This window comes from Volvox carteri (assembly GCF_000143455.1).
Source record: "Volvox carteri f. nagariensis unplaced genomic scaffold VOLCAscaffold_31, whole genome shotgun sequence".
Lineage (NCBI taxonomy): Eukaryota > Viridiplantae > Chlorophyta > Chlorophyceae > Chlamydomonadales > Volvocaceae > Volvox > Volvox carteri.
In genome coordinates this window covers 812,258-833,450 of record NW_003307574.1, presented here as the reverse complement: position 1 = coordinate 833,450, position 21,193 = coordinate 812,258, and the positions used below count along the sequence as shown (strand labels likewise).

General features: G+C 57.6%; 2 protein-coding genes across 2 annotated transcripts in view; one reads left to right on the top strand and one right to left on the bottom strand.

The window, feature by feature from the left end:
- The window catches only part of VOLCADRAFT_105641 (uncharacterized protein), a gene marked incomplete at both ends in the record, with an annotated part of 10,960 nt that extends 5,626 nt beyond the window's left edge, over window positions 1-5,334 (top strand). The window contains 10 exons of the mRNA XM_002952684.1: window positions 1,123-1,248; window positions 1,619-1,749; window positions 2,103-2,187; window positions 2,567-2,650; window positions 3,140-3,269; window positions 3,449-3,489; window positions 3,639-3,905; window positions 4,141-4,183; window positions 4,847-4,920; window positions 5,092-5,334. Of these exons, the coding sequence (XP_002952730.1) occupies window positions 1,123-1,248; window positions 1,619-1,749; window positions 2,103-2,187; window positions 2,567-2,650; window positions 3,140-3,269; window positions 3,449-3,489; window positions 3,639-3,905; window positions 4,141-4,183; window positions 4,847-4,920; window positions 5,092-5,334 (1,224 nt within the window). The remainder of the gene's footprint in view (window positions 1-1,122; window positions 1,249-1,618; window positions 1,750-2,102; window positions 2,188-2,566; window positions 2,651-3,139; window positions 3,270-3,448; window positions 3,490-3,638; window positions 3,906-4,140; window positions 4,184-4,846; window positions 4,921-5,091) is intronic.
- A 1,374-nt stretch (window positions 5,335-6,708) lies between these two features.
- On the bottom strand, window positions 6,709-21,096 carry smc3 (structural maintenance of chromosomes protein 3; the record flags this gene model as incomplete). Its single annotated transcript, XM_002952603.1, has 25 exons — window positions 6,709-7,435; window positions 7,709-8,026; window positions 8,398-8,552; window positions 8,984-9,110; window positions 9,666-9,797; window positions 10,227-10,375; window positions 10,678-10,853; window positions 11,258-11,431; window positions 11,829-11,908; window positions 12,388-12,633; window positions 13,056-13,199; window positions 13,396-13,516; window positions 13,752-13,896; window positions 14,282-14,441; window positions 15,041-15,210; window positions 15,870-15,990; window positions 16,355-16,510; window positions 16,665-16,865; window positions 17,083-17,235; window positions 17,790-17,936; window positions 18,321-18,473; window positions 19,724-19,795; window positions 20,060-20,127; window positions 20,494-20,569; window positions 21,061-21,096. 25 exons carry the CDS (start codon window positions 21,094-21,096, stop codon window positions 7,130-7,132), a joined length of 3,786 nt encoding a protein of 1,261 aa, XP_002952649.1. The 3' UTR covers window positions 6,709-7,129.
- Window positions 21,097-21,193: the final 97 nt, after the last annotated feature.

Below are 21,193 nucleotides of genomic sequence, written 5' to 3'. Positions count from 1 at the left end.
GTCTGTGTGTGTCTGTGTGTGTCTGTGTGTGTCTGTGTGTGTCTGTGTGTGTCTGTGTGTGTGTCTGTGTGTGTGTCTGTGTGTGTTGTGTGTTTGTTTGTGTGTGTGTGTGTGTTTGTGTGTGTGTTTGTGTGTGTGTGTAAACGTGACAAGTATCTGACCGGGCCTGGCACTGGCCAGGGGCTGCTGCCCAGCCCCAACGGAAATCTCTCTCCCGCGGACGGGAGTGAGGCCTCTGCCCACTCCTCCTAAGTATAGCCAAGAGCCGCAGGTCCACTAGCTCCGCTCTCCTCTCCTCCCCGTGTGTGTGTGTATTTGTTACACACACCTATCCGGGGGCCTGACACTGGCCAGCGGCATCTCTAACCGTATACCCCAGCGGGAACGAACGACTGTGCCGAAGCACTCTCTCCTCCTTGTTGGCAGGGAGTAGGGGCGTGAGGGGGGCCACTATCCCCTCCTGCGCGATCGAGGACGTGCACACCCCCCCCACCGCAATTCCCCCCTCGAGGAGGAAAGCGAAGAGCGCAGTGGCTACCAAGGCCCTCAAACGACCAACCAACCTCAGCACGCGCTGCGGCACAGGCACAGGCACAGTTCCGCCCAGGCAGCAGCCGGCGCCTGGAGCAGCCGCCGCGGCTGCGCACCCTAGGGCCCTTGCACACCACACAGAGCTGGTGCAGATGAAAATGAGCATACTTTCATCCGCATATCTAGGCATGCGAGGCCCCAGGCGTGCACTTCCAGCGCCCTGGGTTCCCCTCCTCCCCGCGATGAGGGGTGCCGCCCTACCGGCGCCTTAAGCCCAAAAAAGCTGAACCCTACAACCAAAAGCTGTCCGCACTACGCCCCTCCTCAACGACGAACTACCAAGCAGGCAAAACCCAAGCCATGAAAAGTTGTGTCAGGCCCTGCCCCCTTTCTCCCCCTCCATACACACACAAACCCCGCGCCTCTGGCTCATAACCGCCTACTGGTCAGTTCTGCTTCTCTTTCTTTGGCAGGCAGCAGCTTCACTCGTTCACGTGGTTCGTCTTTCCCCCCCCCTCCGCCACCTTTTCGCATGTCACTGCCGTCGGCCCGCTCCTACCGTCCTGCCCCCCCCTCTACCCCCCCCCCAAGGGCATGGTCGCCGCCACCATCCACCTGGACAACCGGGACTGGTCCGCACTCGTGGACGACTTCGTGGAGCTGGGCTTCCTGCCGCCCAATCCGGATAGGGCCCTCATAATACCCGTCATGGACCGAGTGAGGCTTGGGCTTGGGCCAGAGGGGGCACGGGGTGTGTGTGTGCATATGTGTGTGTGTGTTTTGGGGGGCCAGGTGGGAGGGGAAATGGTGGGCGAGGGAAAGGGCAGACACGCGGGGTGCGAGGAAGTACGATATATGGTGCGTTGGGTCGTTGTGGACGTGGGGACGTAGTGGTTGTGGGATGGGGGGCCTGGTGCCAGGGATACTGCCCGGACGGCGACGTCACGGACACAAGGATCCCTAACCGCTCTGTACACAACCACAACCACCACAACCACCGCCGGCGGTACACGAATCTAGCAGCACCCCCCAATTCCCCCGAACCCCCCATTCCCCCGACACCCCCACCCAACCCCCCCTTGATCAGGTTCTGTCCCCCTACCTGCGCGGTGGGGGCGCAGCGGCATTCAACTTCTCCGCACTTAGTCAGGACCTGCTGGCAGCTACCCTGGAGATACCGTTTTCCGTACCGCCGTACATGAGCCTGCTGGCCAGGAGGTGGGGAGGGGGAAGTGGGCGCTTTGGCGGGGCTTCGGCTGGCTGGCTGGCTGGCTGGCTGGAGGAAGAGGGGGAGGGGGAGGGACGGTGGAGTTTTAGGGTTTGGGGTCTTGTGCCAGGTTTGGGCTGGGAGTTGGGAGGTTCGGTTGGGATCTCCGGTTGGAGGCTAGAAGTTGGGTAACAAAATGGTACATATTTCTTGACCACCCCACGGCTTTGCGCTCACGGGTTTCCCGGCACACCCTTCCCCCGCCCTTGTCCCCCGCATTCGTTCGTACGGGCAACTCCTCGGGGCGATTGTTGTACGGCTCTTCTCCCTTGGCACTCTGTCTTTGTACGGATGCGTACGACAGTGTGGCGACTCTGGAAGGTATTGCCCTGGCTGGCGACCCGCAGTACGCCATGGTTGCTCAGGCCTACCCCTTCGTGGCGAGAAAGGTACGGCATGGTACGGCGGATGGGGCACTGCAAGGACCTGTTAAATAAGCCCTAAGCCTTGGGTCACGTGATGGGTTTTGTCGGCCTGGCGGTCAGTTGCCGGGGCGGAAAAATGAAACTATGAAAGGAAACGGAACACCACTCAAAAACATACGCACGTATACACGTACACCCCCCTCCAACCCCCACACACACCCGGAAGCTACAGACACATACACCCACACGCACGCACGCTTGCTTCCTAGGCTGTTCGGTTCGGCCAACGTTGCTCTCCAAGTCCACGACAACCAAGTGGGGTGGCTACCCCATGCACACATACACTTACACATGTATGTCCGTATGTATGTCCGTATGTTTGTATATTTGTACGCGCACGCAGGTTCTTCGAAATGACTCATCCACCGCCTCGGCCTTGCTCCGAGACCTGCTTCTCATTCGGGAGGTGGCCACCCCGGGAGCTGAGGTGGGTGGCGGGGTGGGGGGGCTGGGGGGTGGGGGGCTGGGGGGTGGGGGGCTGGGGGGTGGGGGGCTGGGGGGTGGGGGGCTGGGGGGTGTTTCGTTTCCCAGTGCAGGAAAACGCACACAGACATACACACACAGACATACACACACAGACACATACACACAGACACACACACACAGACACACACACACAGACACACACACACACACAGACACACACACACACACACGCACACAGACACACACACACGCACACAGACACACACACACACAGACACACACACACGCGCGCGCGCGCGCGCAAAACGTAGCACCCGCTCAACCTATCCTCTCCCCGCCTCCTCAAATGTCCGCCCGCCATCAGCCTGCCTCCACCTTCCTTGGCGCCCATCCCCCCCCTCCTCCGTCTATCTCTGGTATCAGCTGGCCTCCTCTGCGTCCGCCTTTCACCCCCTTTCCCCCACCCCCCACCCCCCACCCCCCACCTCAGGTGGGTAGTCAGCTGGCAGCTCGCCGTCTGGCCGCCCTCCTCAATGCGGCCCTGGGCTATGTGGCGGATAGCAGCCAGGGCTTTGTGGACTTTGATGCGCTGCCGGCGGAGGGGGCGAGTGTGCAGGTCGGTGGGTGCGTGGGTGTGGGGGTCTGTGTGTTGGGGAGAGAGATTAGAAGGGCGGTCGTTTCGTGAATACCTGTGCGTGTGTGGATTTCCGCGTATATGTGTATGTCTGTATGTATGTGTGTATGAGTACGTGTGTGAGTGCCCCGCTTCCCCCCTCCCTCATCGCCCTCACCCCCGCAGTTCTTACTCCCTCTGCAGATTGGCACGTGATGTCGTTGGCGGTTGGTTCCCCTTCGGCTCTTGTGCACCATCATCATCATCATCATCATCATCACATTGTTATTATTATATGATTCCCCCTCCCTCTCTCTTTTTCCTCTACAAACCCCCCTTCACCCCCCTTCAACCCCCCTTCAACCCTGCCGTACAGGAGCTGGCCTCCTTCCTCCTCTCCGCGGAGGCCCGGGAGCTGCGGCCCCTGCTGACGGGCTGGGTGGTGGGAGGACTGGACCTGCTGCTCCGAGACCGATTACGTAAGGCCTTCAACCTGGCGACAGCCACACTGACCCCGCGGCTGCCCTTCCTGGGGTCGCTTCCCGCGCCCCCCCCGCCGCCGCTCTACGTGCCGGGGCGGGGCCTGGTGGCCGTGTCGCAGGTGGTGGACCTGCTGGCGCCCCCCCTGGAGCCCGGGGAGCAGGTAGGGGCCCGGGGGAGGGGAAATGGGTTTAGGGTTTGTGACTCTCACCTACCAACAGCTCCGAATTCGCCTCGCTCTCGCTCCCTCGCTCTCTCTCTCTGGTTGGTTCTCATTCTGTCCTGGTCAGTCGGGGCTTGCGCAGGGGCTCAACTCGGGCCTTGACACAGTTTTTTTCGCAGACGTACTTCGTTTTTTCAGTATGCCACTCTGTGTCGTACTTGGTTTTGTCGTACAGGTGTACCTCCAGCAGTTGACGGAGCTTGCGGCTGGCGTACTGGGTGAGTGAGGGGTCGGGAGGAGGTTATTGGGAGGGGGGGAAGAGGGTGGACTGTTAATGACTGTTTAAGAAAATGTTCTTTTCATGTGTGATGTATTTATTCCCTTCCCCCTTCCTGCCATCCAAAAAGATCGTCCGCCTACCGTCGTCTTATCCGTTAACGTTTTCTGAGCTATTTTTATTGCATGAAGAGGAATATGATGTGCGAGACAGCTCGGATTCTATCTTCTTGCCAAAGGAATTAAAGCCGTGTAAAGAAGTGTGATGCTACAGTGTGTGCCATCATCAACCCAGGGGCATTCCCCCTGACCTTACCTTCCTCCCTCCTCCTCCTCCTCCTCCTCCTCCCGCTGCTGCTGTCCACTATGCTCCTCCTGTTCACCACTTTCGGGACATCCTCTACCTCTCATGTGCGAAGACCACGACGTCCCTTTGGGAGCTACACGCGGGCAACACCCCTTCCTTTCCAAAGCATTTAAAAGTAATCCCACTAATGCTCTCGTCCCCCCAATTACATCTGCCGTGTCAGTCTTTCCTTAGCATCAGCTTCACTCGCTCGTGGTTCGTCTTTTCCCCCAATTACCCTGTTCCCAACCACCTCCTGATTTCATGTGTCATGACGATTCGATTCTGCTGTCCGCCGTACCAAATATGCCGTACGTAGGTGTGGAGTCAGCCACCCTGGAGTCCCCCACCTTGCAGTCCGTACTGCAGCTCGCATCCAGTCCACCCGACCAAGTTCGTGAATTGGCTGCCGTACTGTCCAACGTGGCGGGTGACGGCAGTAGCAGTAGCAGTAGCAGATTGCAGGTGGCGACGGAGGTGGCTGTCGACATTGTAGATCAGCTGGCGGGCCAACAGGCGGCCCGTCTGGGTGTGGCGCCAGACACCCTGTTCCCCTTCTGGCAGCCCGTGAGGAGCCGCATACTGCAAACGGTGGCAGCAGCGGCGACGCAGCTGCCGCTACAGGCCCCGGCGCCGGCGCCACCGCCGCCGCCGCCAGTGGCGGCTGCGGCGGTGGCAGATGCAGCAACATCCACTGAACCGCTGGCGACTTCTTCTTCGCCGGCGCCGGCGCCGGCGCCGGCCGTAGCTGCCGTGCCGTTTCCTTCAGACCCGGAGACCATCGTCGTGACTGTGGAGTCACGATAATGGGAGACGGCGTACGACGCGGCGGGGGTTTCGGAGCCGGGGTGGTTTCTTATGGGACTGCCCTTAATCTGCTGCTGCTGGTGTAGTTAGGGTTTCATGTGACCGTGTAGCGATAGGGAGCTAGAGAAAGGAGAGCAGGAGGGAGCGCCGGATGAAGGGGTCGGGTGTCCGGTTTACCAGCTGCAAGTGTGGAAGTAGTTCAGTTCATTACTGAAAATTGATTTTGCACATTGAAGGGCTTTTATACGATTTAGGTTTTATTATTGTTCCCTGGTTGATTGGAGCGGAGCGGAGCTTGCTATGATCCTGCCAAGTCTGGGGTCCTCCCTGGAGGGGAGGGGAGGGAAGGGGAAAAGGGGAGGGAGGGAGAAACTCGCTATTGAAGGCGGCCTCCACCCTCGAGGCCTGCTGCCCACATGCAGTGGCACAGGCAGCACTTATCCGTGCAGGTGTGCCACGTGTATCAAAGGATAGGAGGGCATATCGTATTGGCCTCTTAGGTGAGAGGGGCTGGCGGCAGGGAGTTGTGTGCTCCTCCTCCTGGAGCTATCTCCGGCTGCTGGACTGTGAGCAGCCGGTTACTGCTGGGGGGGAGTTGAGAGTGTGGCAGCGGCGATGGTGTCGATGGCGGCAGCATTAGCGTGAGAGTACTGATGCAAGATATGAGCGCATGTGTGTGTGTGTGTGCGTGTGTGTTACACCTCCGGTTGCGCTGCCTGCTGAGAATGCAACAAACTCCAATACGCGATGCATGTGGGATGGGAGGCAGTGGCGACGTGCGAGAGGGAGAGAGGTGAGAGAGGGGGAGAGAGAGTGCGTGTTTGACGATTGAGCGTTTCTGGTTGTTGCTGTTGTCGTCGTTGTTGTTGTTGTTCTTGTTGTTGTTGATATTGTCGTTTAAAAGTGTATATTGACCTTGGTATTGGTTTTAATGTATGGACAGCAGTACGGAAGCAGGGGAAGGCTGGAGCCATCTTGGAGCTGAGCGCCCTTCTGGTGGGGTTGCTTCGAGACCGTCGAGTGTGTGTCTGTGTGTATGCCGATGAGCAGGAGTGTACTTAGGGACCGCCGTACTGACGAGCCGTACTGAGGGGTCGTACCGAGGGGTCGTACCGAGCGTGCATGAACTTCCATGATTGGGAATCCCTTTAAAACCTTTCGAGCGTTCTCCACGTTGCGGATATCCGCGTCGGGGGAATTAAACCGTGGTCCTGGTCTGCCCGGAACCCTGGATTGCACCAAAAGCTATCGTTCATTGGAGGAAAGTTTCAGCAGCAGCGCAGCGGTGCGGCCAGCAGTAAGCACCGCAGCTTCCGGTGTAAATTTTGCTCTATTGCTGCAACTTATTGCATATGCTTCATGCTATCATTCAAGGACCAACGCAATATTAACAAAGGATGGCACACAACCTGACATCCAGTCCCAGCCGTGCACATGCAACTGGAAGCAGTCGAGCACAACACCAATTTTCGCAATGCCACTCTTCGTTAACCAATCGTCACAGAAAACGACCTGCAAAACCATTAGAAGTCCCGCCATTGCGATAGAGGAAAGCCTTCTAACCCTTCAGCGGGCCACAGCAAGAGGTACGGATCTCAATAAAGGTCCATGCGGAGGTCCGCCGTCTTGTGTACGTCATCCTCATCTCGTAGTCCGCTCAAATCAGACCGTTTCGTCATTTAGCCTGGTCCGAGGTGTTTATTTTTATAAATCCTATCCGAAATCCGAACGCGACACCTGCACGGCCTTCCTCCCTGAACGCTTTCAGAAAGGCAGCCGCGCCTTGGGGAATCAATCAATCCTCGTCCATTCCTTCACCTTCTCCATCTTGCTCATCGCCGCTTCCATCAAGACTCTCGCTCTCCGCCTCCTCGTCTTCCTCATCCGCATGCACGGCTCCACGCTTACGTTGCCGTCCGGCTGCCGGCGACTTGTCAACACGCGTGGTACGACCGCCGCCGCCAGCGGCCCCTTGTTGGCCGCTGCGGCCGCCGCCGGCTCGCTTCGCACCAGACGCCCTGGCTGCGCGTCTCGCTCCCGATCCCTCTGCGCTCGCTTCACCCGTGTCCCTTTCGCCGGCACGCTCGTCGTCCTCCGCCGCCTGAGGTTTGCACCATGAAGGAGCCGTGCTTCGCAATCTCTAAAGTGACTATGGATTAAGTATGGAGTATAAACAGAAACAAGCAGCACCTGCAATTGTGTACCAGCTGAGGCGAAGGCAGTCAGCCCACTAAGTCAAAATGATGCGCGATGCGCACCTTGTGGCAGCTGACTTTAAAAGCGAGCAATGCATAACCCACGTCCATTAAGGCCCAATCCCCATTACGGCACAGCACCCTCCCCCCACGCACACATCCGCCGCGCAGCCCCCCACCTGTAAGAACTGCAGTGCGTCCTCCCGGTTGATGGCGTAGACCCGGGAGATGCGGTTGGTGTGCGCCACTCCAAACAGCCGGTCCGCCTCTGTGACGATTTGCGGGTGGAAGGTGGTCACGATGAACTGCGCCGGGTTGATCGGGTCGTGAGCCTGGCGACGCAGCATGGCGGCCACCGTGGTGCGGTATTGCGGGTCCAGCGCCGCGTCAATTTCATCAAAGAGGTAGAAGGGAGCAGGGTCGCAGCGCTGGATGGCGAAGATGAGGGCCAGGGCCACTAGCGTCTTCTGACCGCCAGATAGCGCCCGCATGGAGACCTGCAAACAAGGGTGGAAATGGAGGTGACTGGAGGGCAACTGCCATCCACCTGCTCGATGGAGCCCTTGGGTTGTAAAAAGTGGACGGACGCGGAATGACTTCTGTGGCGACCTCTCCTCCAGTTCAAAACGGCCATGGCTTCAGCAAGATAGGCCCACAATAAACTAAGGCAATAGGAAGCCAGCAGGACAGAATGAAGAGCGGCTAAAAGAGTGTTTGTGTGAGTCGCGCCGCGCCGCGCCAAAAGGCAAGCTTCCACCCTAAAAGGGCGACGCGGCCTTCATCACGCATCTCCAATGGCTGACCCATCCCACATGAGCTGTCGCCAGCAAAGCCATTTCGGTGTATTTTCGCCCCCTCATGTGCTCACCGCCTCGCCGGTGCCAGCAAACCGCACTTTGACCTTGACACCACTGTACTTCTCCGTCGTCGTGGTTGCACCCGTCCCGCCTCCATCCTCCTCGTCTCCGTCCCCAGCAGCACCCCGGCCCGCCGCCCGTATCATCACGAGCTCACCAGACCCGCCTGCATGGCGACGGACACAGAAATGGTTCAAAAATATTACGGTGGAAATGTAGATGTTCGGGAGCGGAAGTGTACAGGCAGCGCTGGTGTAGTGTGAAGTGGCTCCGCCTCGAGAGCCGAATGCAGAGGGCCCCGAATTGACTGCCCGAGTTGGTGACATCTGGGCACAAACAGATCGCAGGTGGGATGGCAGCAAGACTTGAAACTTTCAACTCGGTAAATGAGGTAGGCGAACCAGGTCGTTTACTCCCAGCGTGGACATGCCGAAAAAACACCGCCAGGCCGTGTCGTCCCAGCGACATGCCGCAGGAAAGCCCCGCAAGGCAGTTCACTGTTCACGACGTACCGATCAACTAGTCATTATCCGGCAAGTCGTTACGACCTACACTCGAATTGAGAACTCTTAGCCAACCCTAGCCTATTGAATTTACCTGGTACCAGTGCGGCGAACACCTCCCGGAAATTCTTGGCGACGCCCTTGAAGGTTCGCTCTATGGCTTCGTCCTTGCGCATGTCCAGAGAAGTAATGAGCTCCTTGATCTTGTCCTTAGCAGCTTGCTGCGGGGGATGTTTTTTTGGCGTTCAGGATGTAAAAGCTGAAAGCTATGTATGGGTTCAGGGCGGTGGTGGCACAGCAGCGCTGAAGGCGTTTGACCTAGTAGTAGTTCGGTGCACAGATGACCGACGTAAGGCAAGCGCCTAGCACGAAGCTCCGACCTCCCCTCCACTGTGCCAGCACAAGAACAGTAACTGATGCCCTCATCCAACTGCCCAGATACAGACGCACGATGACCATGCACCTGTGACCGCACCCCGAAACGACCACTACCACATGGACCAGTGGAACCTATGCAGTGGAACTGGAACCTATATGCCATACGCAACAATCAGGCAATGAAATGGACACAAATGGCAGAAAGGAAATGGAATGGAAGAAAATGGCTGTCAACCCCGGTAGATTGCCGATGCCTGGCTGCTGCGTCTTGCGTTTCGCGTAATTCAGAACGCGACTGACGCCGGCTCGTGCTGAGTGTGCCTCCTGCTAGACCGTCTTCCCTTCATTACTGGGCATCCCCTCCCATCCGCCTGTGGCCACGTGCACGCGTTGTCTACCTGCTCCTTGAGCCTGGTCGCCAACTCCTCTCGTTGATTGGAGAAGTCCACGTACTGATCCAGTGCCTTGCGGTTCACTCCGGCGAATCGCTCCAGGGAAGCAGCCACCTCCTCCAGGGCGCGCATTAGCTCCTGCACAGGTGGTGGAGCATCCAGGGCCAAGGAATTGCCGCACGGCAGTGCGAGGGCTCCATGCGGTGGAAAGGAACCATGCTCTACTTCGCTCTACTGGCCTTGTTTGGCCACAGCAGCTACTGGTTAAAACCCTAGGTACGAAAGGCCTTAACAGTGGCGATACGGCGGTCAACTCGTGCTACCTCGGCCTCGAGTCACTAGCTCGAAGGGTAATAACGGACAAATAGTCCCGAAGAATGTACCGCGTTTAAAATTACAGACGGGGAATACCCCACGTTAAGAATTGCAGTTCAAAGATGCCAAGGTGAGAGTAACAAGGCATGATGGTCCGACTTCATCAGCGCTTTCTTTCCCATCCTTCGCCGCCCCAGGACTTCCGCACCCGCACCCGCCCACGTCCCGGCACTCGTGCTCCTCCCCACCTACTTTGGTGCTGCGGTCTCGGTAGGCTTTATCAAAGGCGTCCTGGGGCAGTGAGCCCAGGTCCCTGATCTTGCGGTCCAAGTCGGTCGCGCGGCCCTGCAGCGTCGTCCGCTTGTTGCCTAGGGCCTCTAGAGCCTTGGCACTGTCGGCGGCTGTGGCGGGTGAAAAGGTCGATGCACACGGGAACGGCGTGCGTGAGTGGGGTCGGTTGACGGTATAAATGCCGCATGAGAGCACGGAGGACAGCGGCAATAGCGTTCGTTGTAATTCCCACAGCCGGCACTAGGGAGCTCCGAAACAGGTTGCAAATTTGCGTGCATGCTTTGGACCTTCTTTTCTGGAGGGCGAGCTTCCGGCTTTACAGCAATGCAAGCTGGCCGGGTAACTGGTGACCGATTTCCTGGACCATATCCTAATCAATCTGTCCCGCCCCGTCCCGCCCCGCCCCGCCTACCTGCCGCCTCCTGTTTTCCTGCCGTGTCCTTTAGCTCCTCCCGCTTGCGCTTCAGTTGGTCCAGCTGCCTGCCCAGCGAGACCGCGTGCTTCTCTGCCTCCGCAGCCGCGCGAGACGTCTCCTCCAGCGACCGCTGCAGAGCGGCTAGGTCCCCCTGGCGTAGGGCCAGGGTAGCCCTGTGAGGTAAACAGACCGGGCGGCAATAACGAGCTAAACAAGGCCGGGCGGATAAGCACCCTGCATGAATGGCATGGCGAGCGCCACTGCAGCAACGGCAAAACGTTAACACCTTTTGCATTTTCACCTTGTAAGCGCTGCGCCGCACTGCACACGGCAAAACCAGCTGTCTGTCCTGATAGGTACGCATGCTTGATGTGCATATGGATAACAATTTTGCACTTCTGCAGAAGGTAACTGATCGCGCGCCCCGGTGAGCACCGCACGGGCCCCAAGGACAGGTAATCCCTTTGTTCCTGCCGATATGCCCACATTAACAAGCCTACGCCGCTTCCGACCCTTTTCAATTCCCCCCAAGAGCCCCGCACCACAGCAGACGGAGCCCTGCGTCTCATCGTCTCACTTGTCGTTCACCGCGTCGTCCGTAGTGAGCGCCTCCTCGTACTGGGCCACGTTGCGCAGGAGCACGCCGTTGAGGTAGGCCTCCGCGGCCTCGACAACGGCCAGCGCCTGGTCTCGGCTCTCGGCAGCTCGCCGCAGCTGGTCTCGGAGTTGCTGGAGAGACATGTTCAGACCCCTGCAGCAGGCAGGGAGTGGCACGAGCCCAGGAAGGTAAAAAGATCACACGTTGGCTTTACGGACGCCCTCCCCTTCCCCCCATTAGTGTGTGTAACTTGTAGCGAAGGAGTGTGGGCCAAGATCGAGCCTCTTCAGGGGCATGCAACAGCAGGCCATCATCCCCGCGTAGCGCTCTCGAACCGCGGGGAATCCAATGTGTCAAGTGTCAAGGCTGGCGCAGGCGGGATTGGGCCGTGACGCGAAGGCGTCACCAAGAAGGCGTCACGAAAGGGCAGACACGACATGGCCGCATGCTGCGTCGCCTCGCGCCGGAATTGGTGTGATCGTGGCCTGGATGGTTGTGTGAAAAGAATAACCTTTCCTGCGTGTCTTCTCCCTACAACACCCCAACGTACGTCATCTCGCTCTGCTCCGCGGCGGTCAGTCTGGACGTCATCTCGGTCCCCAGCTCCCTGCGTAGAGTTTGTAAGTCGGCCTGGACGAGGGGGAAGGGAAAGGGTTGGATGGGCATGGGTCCTAAGAAGGCAAAATCCTAAAGTGAAGATTGAATGTATAATCGATGTATAATCGCAGAAAACTTTGGGCTCGCCACGTAGTCCCACGCGCTGGGGCACCGGGTCGAATCCCGCATGTTCAATTAGTCTAATCAGCCAAGGACCATTTTTTGGCACATCGAATATACGCCGCGCGATGTCCTTTTGACGCACATCCTCTCAGCCAGGACCAGCCGTCAAACAACGCGCGCCAGCGCGCTGTCGGCTTTTCCATCCCGGCTTCGCACACCTGCCACACACGCCCCCGCCTACTTGCCACTCGAGCTGCCGTGTGTCAAGGATATGTTACCCTTACCACCCACAACATCACGCCTTCCGCGCGTAGGCCTCTACACCCTGCGATACCGCCGGCAGTCATGCCCAAACCTCACCCCCGCCTCCTGGTCCCCGCCTGCCTCACCTGTATTCGCCCAATGTCCGCCTCGTACGTCGCCAACGTGCGCTCGTGTGCCTCCACCTGGCGCCGTATCTCCACCTCCTCGTCACGCCGGACCTTGAGATCCACTTTGCGGCTGCGGGCCTCGTCCCGCAGCTTACGCCGCTTTACCTCCAGCTCCTCCACCTTGCGAGCGGCGGCCTCGAACGCCTCACTCAGGGCCACCGCCGCATCGCTGACCTCCTTTTGCTTCTGCTGCAGCTGGGTCACCTGCCGCCAAGACACACACACACACACACCGGCGCGGGGCCCCGCGCGGTGAAAAGAAACTCAGGAGTTGAAAGGGCAGGGAAAGAGTGTATCGCCGGGAGGGCGGTACGGGGTCCCAGCTTCCGCGCGGGTAACCGGACTATCAGGGAGGATGCAGGCGTTACTGGTAGAGGAGTATTCATCTGGTACTGTGCAAGGTTTCTGTGGTTAGGCTAGTTGCGATGGCGAAGCGAGGCGAGGCGGAAACCGCGCGCCAGTCAGATGGGACCGCAGGCGCAATAGGCACAGTAGGCACGGAGTTCCCATGGCCCTAAAGTCAAGAACATATCAGACGGTGCTCATCTTGGCATGGACATCCATGACATGGGCAAAGCATGGCAAAGTTGAGCGGGGGAGCTGCCGCCGATCGGTTTCGTGCGCACCTCCCGCCGTGCCGCAATCAGCGCGTTGAACACTGCCAGCCGCGCACGGTTCTGTGGCAGGTAGCCGCCGCTGATGTTGCCCCGCCGCCCGAACTTCTCGCCGTCCAGCGTGACACAGTCAAACTTGTCTGTCGAGCGGCAAACCTGCGGGTCAAGGATGAGGATCAGCCGCGCGTTGTCAGAATGCACTGCCAGCGGGCCACAAGGACGTGGGTGCTTGTTTTGCGAGGCAATAACACTAAAAAGGATTAAGCCGAAAATCCAAGCAAAGGGGAAATGAATGCAGGAGGTCGCCATCTATCGTGCGGCATCTGATTCCGACCACCCCTGCCCTACGCACCTCAGTGGCCACGTTCTTGTCCTTGCAGAGCAGCGCCTGGCCGAACATGTCCTTCATGGCGGGGCGAAACCTCGGATCGGTTTGAATCTTGCGCAGCATGGGCACCACGTCCGTGCCGAATCTGCATTGACCCAGTGGCGGCGGCGACGGCGGGTGGCACAACGACAATAGTGAAAGAACCCGTGAAAATAATTAGTTGGCCATATTCGAGTTTGCCGCCGCGGATAGAGGCACCATTTGGACATTGGTTGGAAAATAATTTACGCAGTGGTGGCCAAGTGAGCGGAGAACCTGCACTAAGAGAAGGTACCGTACCCTGAACGCCCTCAGCTGAAACCAGGAAAAAAACTGCTTACTGGCTGGGAGGTTCAATGTCGGGCAGCGTGCCCACCCTGTTGAGCGGCACAAAAGTGGCCCGGCCCAAGTTTCGCTCGTGCAGCTGCCGTATCAGCCGAGCCGCCACCTCGTCGCTCTCAACCAGCACGTCGAACAAGTGATTGCCTGAGGGTCGCAGGTGCGGCAGGCAACGATTGATCACGGGGCGAAAGGCGGGACCAGCAAGACAGCCCCCTGCCAAGCCGGCAGTCCGCAGAAGTGCAGGCCGGGACGGAGCAATGGCCCCTCCCTCCTGTGCCGTGAATGCGTGCAGGATGGACCAGCAGGACATTCCGACTCCCGGTAACTCCACCACAAGTTTAAATGGTGCAAGGTCCAAGAGGACGTGTAAGCCTTTCCCTAGTTTCTTCCACATCTCTTCTGAGCAAGGCAGCTGGGCAGCAGCAACTCAGGTACTATATTATCATTATATTATCAAGGCCCCCGCCTTTCAACTCCAGCATGAATCTGTGTCCTTACCCCAGTCCTCACCCATCCAGTCCCATACCACCTGCAATCGTGTCGATGGCGACGTGGAAGGTCTCGTGCGTCCGGATGTGCTCAATGACTGCGCCGTGCACGCCCTGCATGTCCGCTCCGAACTGCCGCCGGAGCGTGTCCAGACCCTGCATGCCCTTTCGCACGTCTCCCGGCATGCACTTGTCGTACGACTGCAAGGTGGCGACGGAAGGCGGAAGGTCGGAGGGGGCCGACAAGTGGAAAGTTATTGGCACCATTGCAAAAAAAAAATCTTGTTAAGGCAATATATAACATATCTGTAAAGCTGTTACAACAGCTATATATTTTTCCGTTGCTCCAATTGCTGTTGGAGCGATGCAAGAGCGAGGCGGTGGTCGCGAACCCACTTCATCAGCTTCGGACTGTCAGTCCGTTGCCTTTGCCGTCCTTCCACCGTCCAGAACACTCCCCATACCGCACCTTCTCGTACCAGTATCCTTGATGCATAGCTCCCCTTGGGAAAAGTAAGATAGCACAGTCAGGTCGAAGGCTCGAAACAGGACAGACTGTCGGTGCATAACTACCCGTACAACCGAACCTCCGGTGCAGACTACCGCTACAGAGCTAGCTAGCTGCTATAAGAGTCATGTGAATACCACCTGGTTGGTGCACTCCACACAAGCTACACGCCCACCCGGGGGGAACCCCTTGTTACAGTTAACTGTATTCCCCGCATCCCGGCATTAACTGTATTCCCCGCATTCCGGCATTAACTGTATCCCCCGCATCCCCGCAGTGCAGCGCAGCACACCTGCTGCATGGCCTTGGCGTTGTCCACGGCAGCGCGGACCGCCCTCTCCGCAAACTCCTCCTCACGTTGCTTGGCCTTCCGGTCGTCATGCAGCTTGGCGCGGGCTGCCGACGCCTCCGCGTACTGCTTGTCCGCCTCCACCACTCGGGCCTCCAAAGTTTGGACCTCCGCTGCAGGGCGTCACGAGGTGTGCAATGAGATGTTGGATGTGCAGGCCCCGAATAGGTATAGGCGCCGTCGTGCAAGCTCACGGTACGACAAAATAGAAGGAAAGCGACGACTGAATTAAATCTCAAGCCAAAAAACCATAGACGCCATGACAGGCCATGGGCACCATCGCTCCCGTCCTATCTGTTCACGGGGCGGTGCTACATACGCTGGTTTGGCAGTACCTTTGCATTTATCCCTCAGGCGCTATTGGAAACCTTGCAAAGATTCCCAAAAAACTCAACGGACGCTGCCCAGAGTCAGTACCCTGCGCTGTCACTAAGAGTACGCGCCAAGGGTCTTTACGCGACACCCCACACCCTCGCTCGCCCAAACCCAACCTGAACTCCAACTCCAGGGACACCTATCGCAATCCAATACCCGCAGCTTTTCTCCAACTCCCCCTCCACGCACAAATCGCCCACGAATCCCCACCCGGTGCTGCCCGCTCTCATTCACCGCCACAAGGCGCCAGACCGTATTGTACAAGCCACGCCAGATCCCTCCCGCTGCAGATCCCATTCGCCGCCCGCACCGCCTCCTTTCCTGTTGCCCCTTTCCAGTTGCCCCTTTTTCCTGTTGCCCCAGCAGCTTCGTTCCCCCAGCCCGCACAACCACCCACCGTCCAGGTCCCCGATGGTTTGACTGAGCTCCATAAGCAGCTCGTTGTGCTGCTGGTTCTCAGCTTGCTGGCGGTCGCGGCCCTGGCGCTTGGAGGCCAGCATGGACTCCTTGGCCGCAATCTAGAACAGGGGGGCAGGAGGATCCGGGTGTTGAGGGTAGGAGTGGGTTGGAATGTAGTCGTGGTAAGTCACCGTGTAGGATGTGGTCACAGGTGGGAGGGATAACGTTGGCGACCGCGCGACGGGAATGGTTTATGGGATTTTATGGCTCCGGAGACCATGGATGGCAGCGGGTAACACTGCCGGTCAGTGGCAACGCAACCTGATAACTAGAACGTAACGAGGCCGAGCCGAAGCAAACCGAGCTTTTTTGACTCCGAGAGCCATTACGGGTGTTCGCTGCGTCAGTCGCAGGACGTCGCTAACAGCGCAGGAAATGGGGGCAAATGGAGCAAAGGAAGGGGATTCCGAGCCTCATGCGCACCTCCTTTCTCAGCGCAGCGTCACGTTCCTCCCTTGACTTGTACTGGCTGCTTGCCCCCTGCTTTCGGTAGAGCGCTGCCAGCCGGGACTCCGCCTCCGTGATGCGAGCCAGCAGAGCAGCGTGGGCTGACTCAGCATTGGCAGCTGCCTCGCGCAGCTGCACGTGACACGGAGCAATCCGGATGTAAGGAAGCACAGGCAAGGGAACGGGATGGAAATCTGGAAACGAAACGAGGACAATGCAAACGGGACTCAGGTATCGATTCTCCACACACCATAAACAACCCTGCTGTGCCTTCGCCGGGACCTACGGGCGACCCCTGCCATACCCCGCAGCACGAGCATAATACCTTCTCCATTTTGCCATGCTCATCCGCCACGCTGGCCCGCAACGTTTCCAGCTCCTTTCGTGCGCTGCCCGCCAACACCTCGGCGCGACTAATTCGCCGCCCCAGATCGTCCATCTCCACTTCCGCACGCGAGCGCTGCGCCGTCAGCTCCTGCTTGCGAGCCTGACCACAACGACACGACGAGCACGCGCGACGAAATTACGTTGTTTGCAAGAGGACGCAATTGCAAGAGGACGCAACCTTGTGCTTGCTGTTGCGGACATATGTGTCCTGAGAATGTTGTTTAAAACACGGGATATATCCAAAAGGACTCGCGTTTCAGGCTGTGGGGAGGTGCAGACAAGAACCGCCTGAGAAGGAAACACCGCGCCGCCCTCACCTGCAGCTCCTTCGCCTGGTTCCCGGCCACGCCAAACTCCGCCTCCAGCGCACGGATCTGGCGCTCCAGGTCCTTGAGCTCTGCGGAGTGCCGGCCCTGGTCATCGGACACAGCACCGACCGTCTCCCGTAGGCGACTGGCCTCCCGCTCCAACTGCGGGTCAGATGCAGCAGCAGGCGGTCCGAACTGGGTCGCATCTCATACAGCAATATGAGATGTGAGCATGCGACGCATACAGCGGTGGACAGCGCATGTCGACAAAAAACAATCAACCAGGCTGGCTATGCTGTCAAGCCAGGAATGGAAGATGATGACCCAGCCAGTCCAAAGAATGGAGTGGAAGCCACGAACGAAAGTCCCAAAAACAAACGTGGGCTACGGCTGGGTTTTCATACAGTTGAACCATGGTTTCCTTGCGCCATGGACAACGCATTGCGATTGTACTCGTCTCAGGATGTTCAGGCCCTTCGAGGTACACCGCGTTGTTGGGAAGGCGACGTGTGCACCTGAGTGTCAGCTGAGACACGGACCGACCACACAAAGTCAACCTAGACAGGTATTGCCACATTAACCTCTTGACTTCAAATCCCTTGAAGTCAATCTGTGCTGCAATCTTCAAATGCAACATCGTTGTCCTGGTCCATGATGGACTCCACCTGCTGGGCCGCAGCACGCCTTAGCTCACCAAATTAGGTTAGCCATCCCACCTTTTCAAGATCAGCATGCGCCTTAGTCAGCTCCTTGTCGTACAGGGTGTACTGCAAGCAGCGCCGCCGGCGGTCCAGCTGCTGGAACTCCAACAACTCGGCGCGCTCTGTGTCCAGCTCCTTCAACTTGTCCTCGAGCTCCGAAAGCTGGGATGAGAAGGAGCATGCGGAGGAGGCGGCATATAGGAAGTATGGACAGCGATTGATAGCTGCTGTAGCCCTTTGTAGTGGGAGACCCCCCATCTCTTGCACGTGCGACGTCCTCCAGGGTGCGCAAGCAGTGTTTGTAAGCTCTGTGCCCCTTAGACGGGTGCTGCCGCGAGCGCCTATCTTCACACATCACCGCGTCACGTCGGTTGTCACAATGTCGCCCGTTCCCCAGAACAGCCCAAATCAGAAACAAATACCTGGCTCAGGCTCAGTTGCAATATATATCGTCCTGCCTTGCCTCCGGAACCAACCACGAGCTGTCAACGTTCAAAACGGCTATAATCCTGGAATCCATGCCGTGCGTCATGGGAGTTGCCTTACCGTGCTCTTGATCTGTTGCCCGCGGCTGTCCGTCTCTTGCAAAATCAGCAGGCTCTCCTTGCGCCGCTCCTCGTACACGCGAGCACCTCCAATCTCCTTGAGAAGCTCCATACGCTGCGCGTCCGACATGGCGGCCATGGCAGTGATCTTGCCCTGCGAAGGGGAGGACCCATAGCAAAAAACATGGAGGTACTGCAGCTTGTCCCAGCAGCTAAGCGGCCTAGACGTTCCAACGTTTCCGAAATGCGCGGCCCCAGGGCCCCGAGCCAGGGATCAGCGCGAGGAGAGGAGGACACCTTGGCCGAGCTGCTGTGGATGGTAGAGAGCCGCATGAGCACAACGTGTACCAGGCCTTCGTTTATTTAACTCAAGAAACAGTAAAAAGGGCTGTGTTGCGCTATGTAATAATAGTGCGCTACAATCGTACAGTAAATCTACACAGCGCGACACAGCACAGCCGTCCGTGTAATACGAGAGTCATTATCCCCCGAACCACCCGCAGCCAATTACCTGCTGCACGATGTAATATGGGTTGCTCTTGCTGAACCCGGCGCTCTCCAGGAGATTGCTCACCTCGGACTTGCTGCGGGTGCGTATGCCATAAGGCCCAGCTTCTCAGCAGGTGTAACAGACAGCAGCAAATCGCAACAAATGCAGCACACGCCTGCTTGTTTTGTGAGGCGGGCAGCCACCTGCACCGCGTTGCCGAGCCCGTGACAGACTCTGGCCCCCACAGGCTCTGTCTGCATCCCTGGCTGGCCATTATACCCCAGAAACGGTCGCACGATGGCGCCTCAGGCGCTGCTTAGTTTGCTGCCCAACCTCCATACAACCCGGTCAAACACATCCGAGGGCTCATGTTACTGGCTTTGCAGCCCTGATGTGGTTCATGCAAACCAGGGCCTTATGAAGAACCCCACATAAGGCCCAAAGAAACAGTCAGCGCGGCACTCCCCCCCGTCAGTTCCCCACTTACTTGATGTGTTTTTTGTCCAGTGTGTAGTCGTCCTTTTTAGCAGTAATTGTACGCCGCAATCGGATCTCACTGCGGTCAATCTAAATTGATCCAACCCGGTAGTTGGGAGGAAAGCATGCAGCGATAAAAGGCCGATGAGTTACGCAAGTCGTAGTCACGTGATGACGCACCCGCCGTCTCTTTGATAGAAACAGGAAGATGCCTCAATAGTATAGCCTGGCAGGGTAATTCTGCGTTCACCCCCATGGGTGTTCGGCGCGGAGCCTGCTAAGCGAGAGGATGGACGGTAACACTGAACCCGTGAACCCAGTTCAACGCGAGAATACCACGTGCCAGCACTCACGGCGCGTCAACACACTGCGCCCTGTCCCCCTCACGCTCAACTACTCGCACGGGGCTTAGACTCATAGCGCGCAACGAAACTCACCGGAAAGCGCCCGTCTGAGTTGTCGAACACGAGTTCCACCCAAGCGCTGGACATTCGATGTCCAGCACCCTCCTGCAGCAATGTTCAAAATAGCAAGGCAAGCGCCGTTCGTGCTTGGTGTACATGACATGGGATCCCGCGTTGACCCAGATCGATGTGGGGGTCATGAAACTTTGTGTACATATGCATTGCTGAAATGTAAGTCGGTTCACGAAACATTAATCAAATCAATTCATGCAGCTCCTCCGGTCGTATCGTGTCAGCCGACGCGCTGCATTGAGTCCAGGCCCAGCATGTGACTACATTTTTTGCGAGGGTATGTGGTAGGCAACTCACGTGTAACAGCTGGAGCCGCTCGTCCCCTCGCATGTTGATAAATGCATCGTTAAGGACGAACCGAATCGCTGCATGACATTGGTTGCAAAGGCGGGTATTAGTACAAGTTAATACGTATGAAGCGGCCGTTTGCGCATTAGAGGGACGGACGGAGGGAGGCAAGTAGCGCAGGTCCTCGTGTTCCCGGCCTCTGCACATGCCCATGCCCATGTTACCAAGGCCCAAGCTGCTCGTCCCCAAATATAACACGAAACCTCGCCCCCGCCCTTTGAGCACTTGGGCCTTTCCTCAGCCCTACCCCTCAGCATACCGTGGAAAAAGTTGGACTTTCCCGAGCCATTTGCGCCCACTGCAGTCAGCCATAAGGAAAAACAGCTGGTTTGACATATGTCACGGCTTCTACGGTGTTTACAAGGCCCTGGAGAGCTACTTACCAACTACATTAATTTTGGGATCAAAATCCTCCGTGTGCGTCTGGTCCTTGTAGCTTTTAAAGCCCTCAATGAGGACCTGTAACGACAGTTGACAGCGACAGCCGCCGCATCCGGTATAACACGTACAGCTCCAAAAATGCTTTGAGTACGATCATACGCTATGTGCGTCCAATCGGACCTGTTTGATGTGCATGGTCTATTGAGGCTGCCTGGCCCTTGGCCCCACAGCTGACCTCCGAAGATGGCCAAACAGTGCCTCACAAGGGAAAGGCTTTCATTAAGCACATGAGCAAAGGGCTTTTCCAGGCGTACACCCTAAGAAAAGACAAGACCTTGTTTAGAGCTAAGACCTGACCTTGTACTGAGGAAAGATTGGAACTATCCCATATTGTCCAAGAAACGTTAGACGTCATAAGGCCGTGACACAGCATAAAGAAAGTCAGTCCATTAGGCCTGGGCTCCCGCTTGTTTTCCTCATGCTATGCATGCCGCGCGTACAACATCCCGTCACTGCATGCTGAGATGCGGTCATCCTTTCATCGCACGTCACAGATTGATTATCCTCACTTGGTTATTTTGCTCCAAATTAATATGTTGAATCATGTTACAACTCGGTGCATCATTATACGGACTTACCTTGTTGGCAATTAGAGACAATTTATAATTGCTTAGTGTAAATTTTGCAACCACATCTTGTTAC